Raw genomic sequence first — 19,451 nt, 5'->3', positions numbered from 1 at the left:
TCATTTTTGCATCTTTCAGCTCATTGTATTGACGTGCAACTTTACTCTTTCAAGCACCAAACAGCAGGCAGACCAAGTTAGCATCTAGCTGGTGAACAAAGTGGAGAATCTAGCAGCTAAATGTGAATATCAGACTTGCATTTGTCACCATAAACAGTCCTAAAAATGAATGATAATGTGTAGGTATATTCACTTTAGGAAGTTGAAGCCTGACTTTAACATAAAGAGTGTTTTTCTTCAGCCTATCGATCCCCGTAAAACCTTTTCTTATCCATTTGTTCTGTATCTTATGATAAAAGATAGTGGATGTTAAGTTGCTTTCTTCTGTGTAGGAAACCGATGGTGCAGGGGGAGTTTTTGGGCTTAAATTGTGGACCTATCGGGTCCTGCTGGAGCTGGTCCACTGGGCTGACCATGCTGCGCAGACCCTCCATGTCTTATACGCAGAGAGGGAAGGAACAGAAGACGTCTGATTAGTTTCAATCCAACATCTATGATCTATGAATGAGAGAACTCAACACTAACAGCCAGCTTTTATCTATTCCAAAATGAATATCTAGCTCTGGATTATACGCTGTGAAAACTAGAGGTTACACATTGTACTGCTTAACTAAAATCACAACTAATCTCCTTTTAACAAAGCCATGAAAACAGCTTTTCCCAAACGTTGGTATTTCAACACAGAGTTCTGAAATGACCTCTAGTTTGCTACCGTTGGTATTTACTTTGACAAGGAAGTGAGTGCAGACTTTTCAAGGTGTAACTTTTGGTTTGGTTTGTGAAGTGGCCAGTTGGACTGTTTAAACATTGATTTTTTTGTAACGTGTGTTATTTATTATAATTTAATCGACGTGACTAATTGTCTGCTGCTCCTAACACAAGAAAAACTCCTCGAATGTAGCCAAAAATACATGACTGATAAACTGTGAATGATGTGCAGCTGAATCTGTAGCCATCAGCTATTTTAATAGGTCACTTGGCTTTTCATGTCCCACCTTATTAACATCATCTAATCCAGCTAACTCCGTATCAAACGTGAACTGCCTGTATTGATTTGTTTGGAACAATCTGTGATGATCAAGTGTAATGTTTGCCGCTCTGGTCCCCAAGTTCTCTCCTGATCTTATACTTGAATATGCTGCTACACTGTTAACGAGTTTGCAATATACGACCAATGGTTCTCCAATCTTTTCTGTCATACCCTTCTATGGGAGGTGAAACCGATGTTTAAGACGATGGTGTTTGACTAATAGTTCACGGTAGGATTGTACCATCTGTAGCCAAATGTATTGAACACACTGCAACACAACAACTTCACTGTGGTGTTCGATGCCTGACGCAGCATCATCTTGCTGATTGAATGAACTGTGACTTCCAGGCTTGTTGGAATGGTATTTCCTAATGCCATGCTTTTCTTTTTATCTCTGTGATGATTAACTGGATGTGCATTGACGATTAAAACTCACTAACACTTCTTCTTCACCTTGGCTTTACTTTTTTTGTACAACATCAAATCGTGTGCGTGCATTTGTGCGTGTGTGTGATCCACCTTCTTAGGAGCTATATAATTTAACGTAGATAGAGTATGTGTCTGTATATATATATTATACTACTTGTTGATCTGATAAACTCCTAATTGGGTAATTATAGATGATGTTGAGCAGAGCCTAGAAATTATTCTAGTGGAAGCATGCAATTCTAAAAAAAATAGTTTCCTATCATAAATTTCATAAATATTTTCTTAGGTTTAAATTCAGTAGTAATTTGACAAACCTGTCTACACACCCTATAATTTTTTCCATGAAATTTGTATTTCCACGAAACTTCTTTGGATATTTTTAGAAAATTACAGACACAAACAAAGCTTTATGAAATACTGATTTATGTTCTTCTCTTGTTAAAACCCTAAAAGTTGAAAAGTATTGAAGTTGTGCAAAAACTGTCAACTCCAATCACAGATATACGTATAGGGATAACTATTGTATTTAATCCTTTTTACACACAGGTGAAAATGTTACAGTACATTTACACAAGGAGTTTACTACAGGCACTGGTGCTGTAGTTGTGTATTTCCATTTTATGCTACTTTATATTTGTACTCCACCAAATGTCAGAGGGAAATGTTTTTGTGTCTTAATTGTATCTCCCATTTGACAGCTTTAATAACTAGTTGCTTTTCAGATGAAGACTTTGTAAAAACACAAGATCATAGAAAACAACACCTGGAGCCATAAAGGTTGGGAGGCACTGGACTAAAACTACCTGAAGCCGTATATAGTGAATAAATAGCTCCAACCAAAACAGCTACAACAGTTGAATGATTGTCACACATTCATGACTTAGTATTACACTCTAGCCTAATAATGTTAAGAATGAAATGGTTGCAGGGGATTTATTTATGTACTACTAGTAAGTTCAAGTATATGTTGATTATTTGTATGTCCTGTTTGACAGACTTTTATTCATGGTGACGAATATTTGTTTTGTGTTGCACTTCTGAAATATGTCATTTTAAAATAACGTTTCTAATGATTCTCGTGAAATGAAGATAAGTTCAACAGTGTTCAGTATGTTGTCCAGCTGGGAAAGAGGGCCCTGTGTCTCCAGGACCCCAGACAGATAATAGCCGATGTGCCAATGTAGGCTTCACTTCAATCTGTAACAGGTCCAACTGATTCCAAAGCATTGATTTGACTGCACTTCCACGTGGATGCATGAACTAGCTATTGAAGAGCCGTAATTACTCTAATTTAAATCAACGCATCACACTAAATGTGAATCTTGAGGTTGAAGGTCTTTATCTTCCTCAGAGGTGGATGCACCCCATTTTACCATGAGAACCCCAAAGGATGTTGTGCACATGCGCGTTGAGCAATCTACCGGAGCGCGAGAGGTAGGGAAGGGAGTCCTAATGGCGGAGAATGTACGGTCGCCTTTTGACTACCGGGAGCCACCGACCCTCGACAGCGACGGGGATGGGAGCAAACCGCCGCCGCCGAGGGGGTGAGTGAGCGGAGGTTGTTCCCGCGCGGGCTGGTTTTCACCGGGGGGTTTGTGAGCAAAATGCAGGAGCCTGAGACGCACGCGCTGCGACCGTGCACGTTTGTTTAGTTAACATCAGAAGCCCTTTTTCTTCTTCTTCGTGTGCATGATTTCAGCGTTATAATGGAGAAAACGCAGAGAGGGGAGTCATTATTTCTTAGTTTTTTAGTTGCAGTGTTGTCACGGGAGGCTGCGTCTTCCCTTGCCCGCCTCGGCTCGCATTTAGTCACACGTCTTATTATTTGTTGATGTTTTGACGGGACATAAGTCTCAACGCTAGCTGCTGGAAGCTAACATGCTAGCTGTGGTTTAGCATCAATGTTAGCATGCACCCAGCAGGAATCGTCCGCGATGCGTCTCGCTGGCCGGTGATATGCGGTGTTGTCGAGAACCCCTGTCATGCCAGATGGAGTAGACCGCAGGTCCCGAAACATAAGAGCCACCAAACCACCTCGTCACGTCAGTGTTATTGTGCTCGAGACGCTGCTTGACTGCTCAGCTGCTGCAGAGCGCGGCTCGTTGCTCGTATGGCTGAGAGTAAACAAAGTTCCTGACCGTGGCTGAAATGCATCTGAAAACAGTTGACTGTCACCAGGCTTTGTTGTGCTGATCATGTCTCTGTTAATGCATGTATACTCTGACGTGATTGATAAAGGGGTGGGGCCATTTCAATATATCGATAGATACAACATCTGTGATAAACCAAGATAGATGAAATCAGGTTAAACACAAGATGCTTGTTTATTGTCGATCTGTGTTTCATAATCATGGTCGTCGATCATCGCATCAATCCAGAGACTGCTTAACACCTGTAGACTTCAGCTAGAGTGCATGGAAAGTAGCTTTGACATGGTACTAAAACATATTCTGAAATGATGGCGAGCAAACTTAAATATGGTGGACAGAATGCAAATCATTGTGGTGTCAACAAAGAGCATTTTAAATGGTCTGTGATGAGCTGACAACTGTATGCAGTCTTTAACAAAAGACATATCTGATTGGTGCGGAAATAATGGAGTTGGACTACAGGAAATATATTGTCCTTTTTTACCAGTTATCAAGGAAACAATGTGTTGTTTCCAGCTGTCAAATATGATAGTTTTTCGCTTTTTTGTTTTGCGTCATTGTAAATAGAAGATTTGCTGGGTTCTAACTTGTTGATCGGGCAATACAGACACTTTAAAAATATCTGTTTTTAGTATTTCCCTAGTTCCTGGCAATCTAGGATAAATAGATTAATGGCACAATTTATCAACATACTGAACAGAAATATATTAAATTGATAACCCCCAGATGAAATGAATGGGATGCTGTCGTTGATATGTCTCTTTGTCTTGTCTTTGCCTACTTTTCTCCTACTGTAGTTTTTATACTAAAACTTAGACTATTTGTGGGATTTGCAAACATCCAAATGTCTTTGTTTTGATGGCTTGTCAAGTGGAAGAGCAAAAATTACACTGTCGACACCACTGCTGCTACCATCACTAGTTGAGTAGTTAGTAGCCTTATTGTTGTTGTGGATGAGTCACAACCACCTCTGCTCATTTCAGCTGCCCTCCGCTTGAATATTTACCAGAGGAAACGTATCATTATGCTAAATGAAGCACAGTTATTTATTTATTTTAATAATTTTTTACAGGCGAGTGTGTGGGAGAAAAAGGAAGGGGACACCTGTCAAGGTGTGTGACCGGGTGTACGTAACAGAAGATGAAGAGGAGGAGAGCATGTCAGAACACAGCTACAGCCCAGGTAAACACACATATATATATATATGGGTAGTTGACATATAGGGCAGCACGGTGGCTCAGTCTGTCGCCTCACAGCAAGAAGGCCCTGGGTTCGAGTCCCGGTCGTTCCAGGTCCTTTCTGTGTGGAGTTTGCATGTTCTCCTCGTGCCTGTGTGGGTTTACTCCGGTTTCCCCCACCATCATAAAGACATGCACCGCAGCCTCACCCCGGTTCGTATGGATGTGAATGAATGTTGGTGGTGGTCGGAGGGGCCGTAGGCGCTGATTGGCTGCCACGCTTCCGTCAGTCCGCCCCAGGGCAGCTGTGGCTACTGATGTAGCTTACCACCACCGGGACGACTGTGTGTGTGAATGACTACTGGACTCTGGACTCTGTAAGTGACTTCGGGTATTTAGAGAAGCGCGATATAAAATTGAAGGTTATTATTATTATATACGGGTGAAACAGTACTTTTTTAAATAAAGTTCTAATGAGGATTACAGTTGTATGAAATTATAATGTTGAAATGCTGAATTTTTCTAAACTGGTAGTGTTCCGTAGATTTTTTTTGGTATAATTTCATTATTTTTGAAGTTTTTCTTATACAATTTGTCCTGTGGTGTGACATGTCACGATGACAAACATTTAAATATGTTACTATTATTGATTTCAAGTACAAATTAGGTATGTTATAGAGTCCATTCTGTCCCAGGTGAGGGCCAGTACCCGGAGGGTGCAGAAGACCGCCTCCCTCCACCGGGCAGTCCCTACTACTTGCCCGACCCCACTCAGCTCTGGTAAGTAGGACCCTCGCGATAGTAACCGTGCTTCCATGTTTTTCTAGGTTAGGGGTCCATATTGCTGATGTCACATTATGTCTTTCAGTGTGCCGGAGTTGGGGGAGGAGGGAGCGAGTGGTGTTCGGGGACCTGTCCTTTTCCATCCACCACCCAACTGCCGGATTAGAGAAGTCCACTGTGGGACCCAGGTGCGGTTGGTTGTCATAGCAATCAGAGACATCGCCAAAGGCGAGGAGATCACAGTGGACTACAGCCTGACAGACTGGGGAGAGAATGCAATGGTGAGCTACTAACTGGGGATTTCAGATTGCTATAAATTCCATTAAAAGACCAACTTGCCTAAATCTGATGTAACGTAAAAGCAGCAAACGGTGGAGGTGGAGAGCGGTGCCATAACGCACAATTGTTGTCCAAAAAATATTGAAAACGCATCAATAAGCCTCACAGTTGCACAGTGAGACAAGTTCCTTCATTACCACCAACGAGAACACTCATTTGTTTTGAGTCAGTCCCATCAACACCTTCCTGCTGCCATACATTCTCACACACATACAGATCACAGGGATATGTTGTCCCTTGCTCATGGAACTATACATTTGTGCTTTTTAAAAGTCATACATTTTGGGACATATTATGACAAAGATGACAAGAGACATTATCTAGAACCGGGAACATTGTGGCCCTAATCCAACTATGTAACTCCTGTGGATCTTAGCTACATGTTGATGGTATTTAGTTTGTATTAATTTGAAATTTGTCTAACCAGGAGGAAGAGGCTGGCCCACATCCACTGTCCCTCTCAGTTTCCGATTACCTTACCCCCTCCTGGTCATTATCGCCCTCATCCTCCCCACTGACCCACTCTGAGCCCAGTGACTCAGACCGTGAGGAGGATGAGGAGGAGGAAGATGATGACGACGACGACGACGACGAAGAAGAGGAAATTGAGGAAATAAGGGGCCGAATGCTTCGCCGGCGCAAGAAGCGCAAGCTGCCCGACGCGGTCGATTCAGAGAAGAAAAGCACGCCCGCCTCCTCCAGAGCCCCAGGGCATCCCTGCTCATCCTTTTCCCACCCGGCACCTGTCGCAGCCCCGGCCAGATCCCAGCCCCAGCCCCCAGCCAGCGCCCTGACGCCTCCGACCACCAACATTAACAACAATATCAACATAAACATTGGAAGCTCCAGCAGTGCCACAGTGAGCCGGCGGCAGCACTGCCCGTACTGCGGCCGCCACTATCGCTCTCTGGCACGCCACCTGGAGAAGCACCACGCTAACCAGCCAGACGTACGCACAGCCATGGAGCAGGCACACCTGAACACACACAGCTCTTCAAATGGCAGCGCCTCACACCCTCACCCATCATCGTCCGCGACCTCTGCCACTCACAGTCATTCCTTCACTGTCCCTCAGCCCTCGGCCTCCAACCCTGCTCCCCCTCCCCTCTTCTCCAGGGAGAGGGAATCGCCAGCTACGCGCTCGAGTACAGGCAGCGTCTCTTTCTCTCTTTTGCTTTCGCCGCCTTCCTCTACTCAGCCCGCAGCCGCCAAGAAGGGGCCCAGCTTACAACTGCCCACCGCAAAATGCCCCGCGCCCCCGCCGGTGACCCAAGTTAAGAGTCCATCACCACCTCCTCCATCTGCTCCCAGAAGGGGTCGGAGGATGAAGAAAGAGAAGCACGAAGAGCAGCAAAAGGTGGAGGTGGAGGTGGAGGTGGAGAGCTCAATAAGTCAAGAGGAGCTGGTTCCGCCTCCTACTCCAGAACCAGACATAGATCCAAACGAAGATCTGGAGCTGAGTGGAGAAGGAGAAGAAGACGCACCAGAGGAGAAGAATGGCGAGATTGTAAGGTATTGTTGGATTATTATTACCAATTAGATCTTATCATTGTTCAGGGTTTTGAGTTTGTTATTTTGTGGTTTCAAGTTCTTTAAAAAACGTTTTTTCCCACGCTCTGGTCTCTTCCAGCACACAGAGACATCACATGCCTCCACTGCTCTCTTCCCTCTCCTGTTTGGTCGTCTACCTCCGCCGACAGCAGCACTCCTCTTTCCTTTCTCTGAGCCGTTCTCCTCACTCTGCTGAGTGCTGGCGCCTCCTCTGCCATTCCAGCCTGTCCCTGCTCATCCTCTACAACCGCCACAGGGAATGTGAGGTTGCCAAGCTCACTATCCAGGACTACCGCAACCGTATCACCCCTCTGGCTAGCTCCAGCAACAGCCCCCCCTCTGGCATGGAAGTCCTCCTGTCCCCCTTTGAGCGCCAGGTCCTCCGTAACCTTCCGCGGGCTAGTGTTTTGGGAAAGCGTGGTCGCATCCAGCCACTTATTCTCCCGCCACACTGTGAGTCCTGCATGGACCTACTCCTTCAAACCAGTCCCAATGTGGGCGTGGACCCAGAGAGCCCATATGTCTTCTCACGGCCCTATCACTCTCCTGCCACACCGCTCCGGGGCACGGACCTTCTGAGAAACCTGGCACGATCCAGCGGGGCCAAAAACCCCGGAGCAATGACGGCGACGCGTGTACGGCGGCAGGTGGCAATACTGACTCAACTGCTCCTGTTGGATGAAGGGGAGGGCCAGCATGCAGCCACCAAACAGCTGGAAGAGTTCCTTGAACGAGAGTACCATGTGACTCAGAACTGCTCCACTATCATACGGGATCCAGCACTGATGGGTCGTGTGGGTCGTGTGGTCCTTTATGGAGAGAAGGAGGGCGTGCTTTTCCGAGGGATGAGCCTGCAGCATATCTGCCTTGAGTTGGATGGTAAGGAGTTACATCATGTATATCATATGTAGGTTTGGCGGTACAGACAGATTTGACTACTGTCCACCAATTAATTAACAAACATTATTAATAAGTTACAGCACTGCACCTTTCTTAAAATATTAAGCTGTATGTTATTCATTTGATTTGAGTTAACTACCCTCCATTTCATCTCTGTCCTACAGTAATGTCTGGCAACTCGGCTGACTCCTTCTCAGAGGATTCAGAGGCAGAGGAAGAAAAAGCTAAAGAGGAAGTTAAGGAGAAAACGGAGGTGATTGTGAAGAAGAAAGGACCAGGGCGACCGCCACGGAAGAAGAGAGCACCCATTCCCTCTCCAGTTAGCCCATCAAGAGCCAATGTTCATAAGAGAAGATGCATTCCACCCAAATCAGGTAACCGTCTGCCCATATCAGTCTGTGACCTCCATAACTTCAGTCACTTCCTTATTAATCTGATCCGATGCACTCTGCTCTCTCACAGGGAAGCGCGGTGTTCTTAAGCGCCCGTGGTCAGAAGCTGAGCGTGTAGCAGTGGAGACGCACCTGAAGAGGAACCTCATAGAGCTGCGAGTCCCTGCGAAAGCGGACTGTGAGCGCTGCCTCGAACTCTGCCCTCTGCTGGTGAGCAACCAGCGAAACTGGAGGTCTATCAAGTTCTACGTTCACAACCGCATCCAGCTGCTGAAGAAGCAAGGGAGGAGAGAAAACGCTGCCTCGGTCTGCTAGGTCAAAACAAAGACACGGCACAGGACGCCTACCATAATGTATAAAGCACCAGCAATCATAATGAAGACAAAAGGTGGAGTGCAGCTTCTCTTTTTGGGTGCCGTACCTGAAGTTGGGTGCATGCAATGTCTCATCCCCCCCGGTCATCAGTGAGTTGTGTAGTAATGAGTTACTCCCGTCAATGATCGTCCATACTCCGTATGGGGGACGCCCAGTGGCTGTTCGAGGTGTACTTTTAAGCTGTTGGACAAGATATACGCACAAATGTGAATATGAATTCAAACAGTGATTATTTTGTTTTTTCTGTCATCCTTACTTCATGAAATAGTTGATAGTGGAGAACAGATGGAGATAGAGGAGAGCGAAGGTGACATGCAACAACATGCCCCTGCAGTGATGCCAATCCACAGGGTTGCGGTAGATGCTTTAGACCACCAGGACACTTTACAGTAAGCAATCCTTGGTCTCGTGTTTGCTTCCACTGAAGGCTGATGACCAAACATGAATGTGTAAAGCTTTGGAAGAAGAAGAAAGCAATGGTTCCGATCTTTTGAGATCACCACAGGTGGACTGTATGTATGTATGTATGTATAAATTAACTTGTACAGTTTGTTTGATATTGACTCAACCCATGGTGCCCAATTGATGAGCGTATTAAAAAGTATTCTTCATAGTCTCGGACCATTATGCACCTGTGAAGTGGTTCTTGGATACTTCTTCGACCATGGTCGTTGTCAGACTACTCCATATCAAGGTACACCTACTTGAATTTATTGTGTATCAGAATTTTAACAAATAATAATTTCCGAATCAATTTATGATCTTATCCATAATGTAAATATTTCCTAATCTATGAAAAAATATACACTAGTGATGGCATAGTATTGTGTTATGGTGTATATACTGTAAATACTACCTGTACTTATTAAAGTGTATGACATTTTGCTGTGTTTTCTTAAACTGGATTGTAAAGTGAGTTTTACATTGTCGATGCAGAGTGAAACAAAGCGAATATAAGAAACGGGTAAATACAAGCTCAAATATCGATTGAGTTTATTTTAAAAACAATCTGTGAATCACAAAAACACATTCTAAAATAATTTTACATTTTTAACAAGTGATGACAGAATAAAAGAGTAAAACTGCCTCCATCCAGATGTCAACATGTTTGTTAAACTTTGGTTTAGTGCTCGAGCCAGAGTGGGATTATTGTTATCTTTTGTATGTCAGTTTGTGACCGACCGTCTCGCTCGGCTCTTCCCTTGTTGATGCCACCCTCAGAGAACCTTCCCAGAATGCTTTGTGCTGAATTAGCTCAACTCCACCAACAGTTTCTTTTGCAAGACCAATACAATTAAAGTTAGCAAAAAGCAGTTTTTTTGAGTGACTTGCAGACTGAGTGTACTATTTCTGCTTGTAGTGTCTTCACTGAATGGTTGAGAAACCAAAATCACCAAAAGGCAAGAGAATATATAGTTGTGAAGTCAGAAAATGTACCCAAATTCCAAAAAGAGTTGCACATGCAATAAGTCATCATTTATTGTAATTTGGTTATCAATTAAATTGGTATGCAATTCAGTTTGTTTACTAATAGGGTATAAATGCATAGTATCATATCTTTCATTTTGTTATCACTGAAAATAATCAACTACACTTTACTTTGTCTAATAGAAAAACATCTCCAATTGAATCTACTACTATTATAAAGTTTAACTATCTACGAACTTGGCACGACAGTATAAAAGGCTCTGCTGCATTGCTGTGCTGACATGGAAGGTGGACGTTGTGTGAATCCTGGACAGGGGCACGTGTTGTGTGTGAATGCTCACGTGGGCGCGCTGCCTCGAGAGCAGCAAAAGGTAAACAGAAGGGACCGGAAGTTCAGCGATATTGGCTTCAAAATAAATGTGTATAGTTGGTCTCTGTAGGTCTTGAGCTTGTACCGTATTCATATTAACTGGCATACTAAAATTATTTGGTTGAACAGCTCATTGTGAAAAGATTAAAACAATAGTTCGGTTTAACTGTAATTCAACTTTAAAAATAAAAGTTTAACCGGAAGCAGTAGTTGCAAGTGTTGACATTGTTTTGTGGTTAAGATTAACGTCAGCTTTATGCAACACTAAAGAACCCGTTGAACGTGTGCTGAGTGTAAGACATCTTTCATAACAAATATATATAATAATCACAATATGATTGTGTTCAGCTAAATGACATGACGTCAAGTCATGATCTTACACACTCCGGTACAGTAGGGGGCGCTGTGCTCTTTAGCATGTGGGTTGTAGTCCGCCCCCTAAATTAAAAGAAGAAGAAACAGCTCCTGTGTAGCGTACTTTTGTTGATAAACTTTACCGTCGGTTGGAAACTACTCCACTTTATACTACTTTGGGGCATTAGTCAGGTTAACGTAACGTTATTTGTAAGAATGTACACCGTTAGCTTGAGTGCGGAGAAGTTGTATTTGGCGTCAGCAGTGTAGTTCACGGACCCTCGGCTACATGGGGAATTAGCAGCGCTGTTTTACATCGTCAAAGTTGTGCGTGGTTTAAGTTTTTTAGCAAACATGTCTCAATTGTCTGACCCTGACGACACGACCCCGTTGCTCAGGGATGAAGCGAGCAGGTGAGTGCAGAGTTCAATCGCCAGAGACACCTTAGCCTGTAGCCACTGTTACCTTTGGACAGCGGTGCACTCTAGTGCAGGGGTCCCCAACCTTTTTTGAGCCACGGACCGGTTCCGTGTCAGAAATTATTTTCACGGACCGGCAATATAAATGACGTAATAAATATGACGTCATACAATTATACTTAGGGCATAAAGTGCCAAAACTACAACTCATCATTACGCCGAATTAGTGTGAGCCGTGCGCTTGTTTACCTGCAACGAGCCGCTAATGGAGACGGCGACACAGACGTGTGTTTGGTCCGCTGCTCCGAACCGAGTTCTGGTCGCTGTCATTAGAACACCGGCAGAGTTGTCATTTGCATCTCGAACAAATTTTCTTCTAGCTCGGACGGGCTCGATTCACCGGGTGGGTTTGTTTACAAATGGGTTGCAGGTCTATTCTTTTGCAGTCGGGTCTTTTGTGGTTGGAGTACCGCTCAAACAATTTTAAAAGCCTCTTCCACCCGGTCAACGTCTGAAACATGTAGAATATTCCGCTGTTCACTCGCCCACACAGCAGCGACTTTATCGGCCAACTTGAAAATAGTTGTCATTTCCCTGAAGTGACAGAATTCATTGAGCAGGTTGAATATGTTTTAAGATTCTTTGTCACTGAAATGTGCCGCCAGCAGAGGGTTCGGCGCGTGAGACTCGCCTGCAGCGATAAACCCGAACTTTAAGACCCCTGAACGCGGCTCAGACGTACACACGGGTGTATCCGGTCCTTTTTCAAAATAATATATTTTTCCGACTGATTAAAAACAAAATTACAACTTTTTTTATTCACTCTTTTTCCGCGGCCCGGTTCCAACCAAGCCGTGGACCGGTACCGGGCCGCGGCCCGATGGTTGGGGACCCCTGCTCTAGTGCGTTGTTTACTAAACAAACTGCAGACGTACGATAATTAGTATTACCAATACTACTCTAAGTTAACAATTTATTATGCAAACCCTTTGGGGCAAAGCATTTTTTTGTTTGTCATATTTGCAAGTCTATATCAATAACTTTAATTCACATGTTCTGTCTTTCCATCTTGTGTAAAGTGAGGACTCTCAGGATGAAGACTACAAGAGTCGGTGGAAGTCCATCCGAGTTATGTACTTCACCATGTTTCTCAGCAGTGTAGGTGAGGATGCCCACGACTAGAAAGCCCATTGCAGAGACACTACACTCTGAGTCCAGTACGTGCACAGCTGGTGGGACATAAGGGACATTGTTTTGTAACTTCCGTATTGATGGAGAGACTAAATCTGGAGAGAGAGTCCAAAACTAAATGAAGTTGTAGCCCAATCCATGTGTGCTATACAAGAAAAACAGTTGTGCATTATTTTTAAAATGCACATCGGGAGTAATGTAAACAGCAGCAACACAATCACCGGTGGACGCTTGCAGCCATGAGTAGTCTGGGTAGAGGAATAGCCCTCGGTCCTTGCTCTCCCTCCAATTCCTGGGTGCAGACTCCGGCAGTGATCTGCTGCACCTTATCCAATCCTCAGGCTTCCTTTTCCGTTGTTAAGTGAATCTCTGGTGCAACATTTGTCATCTTAACCATCTATACAAAATACTCCAAAAGACCCAGAGCTTGTGAGTTTTTGTTGCAATAGGTACTGTTGCATCTAGCCTCTGTTTGGCTGGCTTGTGTTAAGTATGATATAATTCAAAGGTTTTTTATTTGCCATTTGTGCCTCGGCCAACCGTCCAGAAACATTGGAATTGTTTTGCAGAGGTACAAACACACTATTAGAAATTGAAAAAAAATGTAATCTAAAAACACTGTACATAAGGTGGTAGAATATACAGTATTAGGTACAGTTAAAAAAAAAGGAGGGCAGAGGTTAACAAACAAATATGCTAGTGCTGTTCCTAGCTTGTGGCAAGAAAGAGGGGTAAGTTATATGGGGATAGTGCACATTTGGAGAGGTGGGGGAAGGTTATGTGGGGATATTGTACAGATTGAAATATCGCACATTTTCTCAGTACATATTTTTCAATAGTTCTGTTTTGCCATCAGTCCGACTGTGGCAGGGAAGAAGCTGGTGGAAAGAAAACAGTGTTCTGACACAATGTTTAGGATCACAGGAGAGTCATCTATGTTTCATGTGCCTTTTCAGGTTTCACAATTGTCATCACATCACTGTGGCCCTATTTACAACAGGTATGTACTGTATGGTTTACCATTTTGTTTATAAAAGACTGTTAACTGGTTCTGCTGATGTCTATGATACAAAGGAAGGCACTTTGTGTTTTCCACTCTAAGGCAAATCTTCGCCAGGTCAAGGGGAAGTGAAAGAATCGAAGAACATTTTGGGGACTTAGTTTTAGATAAAGATCAAGATAGATTAGTTAATATTTGTAGTGAAGATGTGGAAACATTAGCTCATATTCTAGGTGTGTCAAACATAACTGCATGCAATAGGACTCACATTTCACTGTCTCATGTACTCACATTGTCCTCAAACCGTCATACTGCAGGGTATTCTGTAGAACATGCTCATGACTCCACACGTTTTGGGATTATGTGTGTTACAGGTTGATGATAGTGCCAATGCCACCTTCTTGGGATGGGTCGTGGCGGCATACAGTCTCGGTCAGATGTTGGCCTCGCCCATTTTTGGCCTTTGGTCCAACTACCGGCCACACAGGGAGCCGCTTGTGTGTTCCATCACCATCAACCTGTTGGCCAATATCTACTACGCCTACGCATACCTGCCCACGACCAACAACAAGTACCACGTACTCGTGTCTAGAGCCTTTGTGGGCGTTGGCGCAGGTGACGTGTGAAGGCCTTTTTCACATTATTTTGAAATGTCCACATGCCTGTAAATAACAACCCTCTTCATTGAATGCTATGGATTGCTTATAAACTGTACACAGGGTTCCGCTTTACCATTTTATATTGCGGTCCATGTCACATAACTAACTTGCCAACATTCGCATTGGTCTGTTTTTTTACGTCAGGTAATGTCGCTGTGGTGAGGTCCTTTGTTGCAGGCGCTACATCACTGAAGGAGAGGACCAGTGCCATGGCGAACATGAGTGCCTGTCAGGCCTTGGGTTTCATCCTGGGACCAGGTAAAGGTGTTTATATTATGTAAACCAGGCCAGTGTAGAGGGCATATGATGCTAGTGTGACGGGGCCTTAAGGGAGGGGGAAACGAAAGGAAACCAACAACGCCGCCTGGGGCCTTACACCCCAAGAAATATAAATTAACAACCCAAATATATATATATAGTAAGTGTTAAGGAAAAAGATTTGTTTCCAGTATTTGTCCAGAGACGCGTTTAGTAAAATTAACCAGAAGAGTATTACAGGAAACAAATAATCTAATCCAAGTAATGAACAAACCATGCAAAACAGGTGTGGAAAAAAACAGCAGCAGGTGAACCTACAAATGATAAACGGAGATTAAAAAGGTAACTCCATGCTGCAAAATAATACAAAGAGTGTGACTGTCAGATGTAGTCAGATGGCGTGAAAGTAGTCGGATGGCGTGAAAATAAAAGGATTGAAAGTCACCAAGAGCCACCACAGAGCGAGGACAGGTCAGACAACAGGTGCGTTTTCTATGCTGCCGTTGATTGGGGGCGGAGCCAGCCTACGGGCTGCGTTCCAAATGCTACCCTCCCTTCTCCGGGGAGCGTTCCCCACCACACGGGCATCGTGTATGATGGGGAAAAACAACAAGCAAGTCATTGGTTTGTCGGTTTGTATGTTTTAACACCTGCCTGTGTTCGTATCTGTCAGCTCTGCAGGCCTGCCTGTCGTTCATCGGTGAGCACGGTGTCACGGTGAAGGTTATCGACCTGCAGCTCAACATGTACACAGCTCCTGCTCTCCTAGCCACCGCCTTTTGCTTCATCAACATCCTGCTGGTTGTTTTTCTGCTGAGGTAAGGATTTATGTGTTCCTTGTTGTTCTGTGTTTGGAATTTGAGCCCATCAAAGATTCACATCCTCTTTAATACATTCAGCTATTGTTTTGTCAGTTTATGTCTAGTATTGAGTTTCTCAATGCTGTTTTGAAGTGGCTAAGATGTTTGTTCGATACTTGTCAACAGAGATCACCATGTTGATGAGCATGGAAGACAGATCCGAGCCATCAACGACACATCGGAGGGTATTAATTGTCCTACTTTATTCTTTTTTTAGATCCCAGTTTTTGATTATTTTGGTGATATAGACTAAACTAGTTTGCAGCAAAGTGATAATAAGTTCAGTGGACAGTGTTTGACATTACTAGGAAATAAATTGCATCACAAGGGAGACCTAGTCCAGGCCTGTTCTATTGGTACCACTTACAATTATATATACAGGACTGTCTCAGAAAATTAGAATATTGTGATAAAGTTCTTTATTTTCTGTAATGCAATTAAAAAAACAAAAATGTCATGCATTCTGGATTCATTACAAATCAACTGAAATATTGCAAGCCTTTTATTCTTTTAATATTGCTGATTATGGCTTACAGCTTAAGAAAACTCAAATATCCTATCTCTAAATATTAGAATATCATGAAAAAGTATACTAGTAGGGTATTAAACAAATCACTTGAATCGTCTAATTAACTCGAAACACCTGGAAACACATTTTCAAATGTTTGATTTTGTTTTGCTGTTATAAATCTTTTTTTTTACTTGGTCTGAGGAAATATTCAAATTTTATGAGATAGGATTTTAGAGTTTTCTTAAGCTGTAAGCCATAATCAGCAATATTAAAAGAATAAAAGGCTTGCAATATTTCAGTTGATTTGTAATGAATCCAGAATGCATGACATTTTTGTTTTTTTAATTGCATTACAGAAAATAAAGAACTTTATCACAATATTCTAATTTTCTGAGACAGTCCTGTATATGACAATATATTTACTATTAAATGAGTAGTTGTGGTTGCAGATTATTGTTTTTTGCTATTTGGTTCATGCTTTTATCATCACCTCTTTCCTGTAGACGGAGATGATGTTCGTGAAGAGCAGACCATTGATCAGGTAGCAGTCCTGACTTCCAACGTTCTCTTCTTCATCATCATGTTCTTCTTTGCGGTCTTTGAGACGTATGTATTTAATCAAAGTCTACTGAGACAGACATCTTAGAATATAACTCAGACATTTATTGCAACTTTTCATTGCCTCTTTATACTCTGCTGTGTAAAGCTTTAAACATCTGACGGTAGGTTTTTATATGTTTTTTCAGAATTGCCACCCCGTTGTCCATGGACATGTTCGCTTGGACAAGGAGGGAAGCTGTGCTATACAATGGCATCATCATCTGCTGCATTGGATTGGAATCCATATTGGTGTTTCTAGTCGTAAAAGTGGCCTCTCAAAGGTACTTTTCTTCATATATAATTGGCTTAGATAGAAATATATTTGAGTGTCCAAAATTGTTCCCGATTTAACCAAGTTAATTATTTACTTTCAGGGTCGGGGATCGTCCTGTGTTGCTAGCTGGCTTGGCAATTATATTCTGCGGTTTCTTTATTCTCCTGCCATGGGGAAATCAGTACCCTAAAATCCAGTGGGCAGGTACGCACTGTTCCGTTCCGAGTAATTAATAGCTGCAGAATGACTGCCCCTTTGGCTTGGTTTGCGGATTTATTTTTATTTTTGATTGAAATGATACTGTTTGGCTTTTTTGCTTTGAGTGTGGGGACATTAGTATATCTGTGTTTACTGTTGCCTATTCTTGGCGCTGAAAGAATACAGCTGGGCGTTGCACTGGATGACTTTGAAATGGCCACCGGGCCACACGGTGATGTGGTGCCTTGCACTGTTGCTTCCCAGGTGTACCCTGGCTTTGCCCAATGTCAGCTGGGATCGCCGCCTGTTGTGGCAAAATGAAGAGCAGAGAGACGTTGATTTGGCGAAGCAACCCAGCGGGAAGTGTTTTAATGAGCACGCGGCAACATTCAACAAGTTTAACAAATCCATCTTAGAATATTTAGCACATATTTGTAGTGTACATTTAGCCCTCCCATCAGACCTTTTAACCAATCAAATGAATTGTTGGAGAACCTGGCGCACGATTCACTCCAGTTGGATCAAGGTGACCGTGACCCAACTGCACTCGATAACCAAGGATCATGGTCCGCTTTCAGGAAACATCTGTTAGATAACCAAGTATCATAGCGAGGGACATCATTGTTTATGCTGGCTAACTCTAAAGAGTTCAAACTAGGCTACATGATTTCCTCCAACACGCCAAACCCTAACCCTTGTATTTTCAAAATACAGACATCAAAAACAACTCTATGAACAGCTCTCTGGTCAGTCAGACGTCTAAAGCCGCTATAGCCTCCAACAACTCCGTGGAGCCAACAGGCTGCCCATATGAACAGACCTGGTGCCAGTATACTCCTGCCATCCATCTGGCCCAGTACATCTCATCTGACATCCTCATCGGGGTGGGGTACCCAGCCTGCAACGTGATGTCATACACACTCTATTCCAAAATCCTCGGACCCAAACCTCAGGTAAGAGGTGGGCTGTAGTTTGATGGAAGTATTATTGGGGTACTTTAAACCACTTTGAATGTGCCCATACATTTCTTTATATTAAAATTATACATCTTTTGAGAACCCAGAGTGGATGTTTTCTGTTGTTTTTTGCAGGGAGTGTACATGGGCTTGTTGACAGCCTCGGGGAGTGGCGCGCGGACAGTTGCCCCGATCTTTGTCTCCCAGGCCTATACCATCCTTGGACCCCGCTGGGCCTTCAGCATCATCTGTGGCATAGTGCTAGGGGCCATCGTCATCCTCAGCTCTGTTTACCGCCGACTCCTCCCCTTTCCTGGACGCCATGGAAGGACTATTCAATAAAAAGTAAAGATATCCCCCCCCCCCCGGAGCTGTAAAACAAGGGGGAACACTGCGCTGGACAGCCTGATTTGCCTAATATCACTCAGGATTGCCGCTGCCCTTTCACTGGTTGTGAGAGAAGAAGCCATGTGATGTTTGGACTCAAACATATATTGGTTCTTTTTTAATACCAGGACTACTTTACCAAAATATTCTCAGAATATCTTTAATTCAATAATATCAAATATGAAAATCTACAGGCATGCGGGCTGTGCATAGGAGCAGCAACCATGACCTCATCAAGGGCACTTTAAAATAAATGCTCTAAAATTGTTTGATATTTAGTTTTTACAAACCGAAAATGTGCTCAGAATTATATTTTATTATTTGTATGTGGCATTCTTTGTGTGATGAATTTCTTGAAAATTGTCATTTCGCTGTTGAAGTGGAGAATATTAAGAGATTGTCAGTTTTAATGTGGAATGATAGTTGTCATGCAAGGAAAGTTTACATAAATGTGAAACAACTTTTTTTCCAAAACAAAGATATTGAAAAGATGTTATTATTTAGGTTGACGGCTTCACTGATGGTTGTTTGGCGCTACTGGTCGTGGTTATGCTGAAATGATATGATATTCCTTTATTCGTCCCACAGGGGACATTTCAATGTGTGGTGAAAGCGGTGGCGCTAATGATTTTCTATGTAATATATTAAAGGAGTAATGTTCTCTTAAAATGTAAATATAGCTTTATGTTACATTTTTTTATCAGAATTGGTGATGCATTTGTGCGATTGACGTTTCTACCTCTTAATTTGAAGAATGCAAGATGATATAGCCAATAAGACTTTATTGATCCTCTGGGGACTTTAAATGTTAAATTAAAGGTAAGAAACCCACTTAAGAACTATTCAAACTAAAATTAAT

At 43.0% G+C, this 19,451-nt stretch overlaps 2 protein-coding genes across 2 annotated transcripts; both read left to right on the top strand.

The window, feature by feature from the left end:
• The first annotated feature begins 2,911 nt into the window (after positions 1 to 2,911).
• Positions 2,912 to 10,010, top strand: LOC130212144 (uncharacterized). Its single transcript, XM_056443283.1, has 8 exons — positions 2,912 to 3,003; positions 4,682 to 4,791; positions 5,483 to 5,567; positions 5,656 to 5,851; positions 6,337 to 7,421; positions 7,540 to 8,339; positions 8,525 to 8,734; positions 8,823 to 10,010. Exons 1-8 carry the CDS (start codon positions 2,912 to 2,914, stop codon positions 9,065 to 9,067), a joined length of 2,823 nt encoding a protein of 940 aa, XP_056299258.1. The 3' UTR covers positions 9,068 to 10,010.
• A 1,370-nt stretch (positions 10,011 to 11,380) lies between these two features.
• Positions 11,381 to 19,267, top strand: mfsd8 (major facilitator superfamily domain containing 8). The gene is made up of 12 exons (XM_056443007.1): positions 11,381 to 11,692; positions 12,778 to 12,860; positions 13,846 to 13,889; positions 14,264 to 14,504; positions 14,693 to 14,806; positions 15,480 to 15,624; positions 15,793 to 15,851; positions 16,681 to 16,783; positions 16,924 to 17,058; positions 17,152 to 17,255; positions 17,964 to 18,202; positions 18,341 to 19,267. The coding sequence occupies exons 1-12, from the start codon at positions 11,634 to 11,636 to the stop codon at positions 18,545 to 18,547; spliced, it is 1,533 nt and encodes a 510-aa protein (XP_056298982.1). The 5' UTR covers positions 11,381 to 11,633; the 3' UTR covers positions 18,548 to 19,267.
• Positions 19,268 to 19,451: the final 184 nt, after the last annotated feature.

This window comes from Pseudoliparis swirei, chromosome 21 (assembly GCF_029220125.1).
Source record: "Pseudoliparis swirei isolate HS2019 ecotype Mariana Trench chromosome 21, NWPU_hadal_v1, whole genome shotgun sequence".
Classification (NCBI taxonomy): Eukaryota; Metazoa; Chordata; class Actinopteri; order Perciformes; family Liparidae; genus Pseudoliparis; species Pseudoliparis swirei.
This window is presented reverse-complemented; position numbering and strand designations above follow the sequence as displayed.

Bases quoted from the DNA above. Each gene is read 5' to 3' on its own strand.
- LOC130212144 (XM_056443283.1), top strand. From the start codon at position 2,912: ATGGCGGAGAATGTACGGTCGCCTTTTGACTACCGGGAGCCACCGACC. The intron at 7,422-7,539 runs GTATTGTTGGAT...GGTCTCTTCCAG, and splicing joins AAGAATGGCGAGATTGTAAG to CACACAGAGACATCACATGC. The intron at 8,340-8,524 runs GTAAGGAGTTAC...TCTGTCCTACAG, and splicing joins TATCTGCCTTGAGTTGGATG to TAATGTCTGGCAACTCGGCT.
- mfsd8 (XM_056443007.1), top strand. From the start codon at position 11,634: ATGTCTCAATTGTCTGACCCTGACGACACGACCCCGTTGCTCAGGGAT. The intron at 11,693-12,777 runs GTGAGTGCAGAG...TCTTGTGTAAAG, and splicing joins CTCAGGGATGAAGCGAGCAG to TGAGGACTCTCAGGATGAAG. The intron at 16,784-16,923 runs GTATGTATTTAA...ATGTTTTTTCAG, and splicing joins TTCTTTGCGGTCTTTGAGAC to AATTGCCACCCCGTTGTCCA.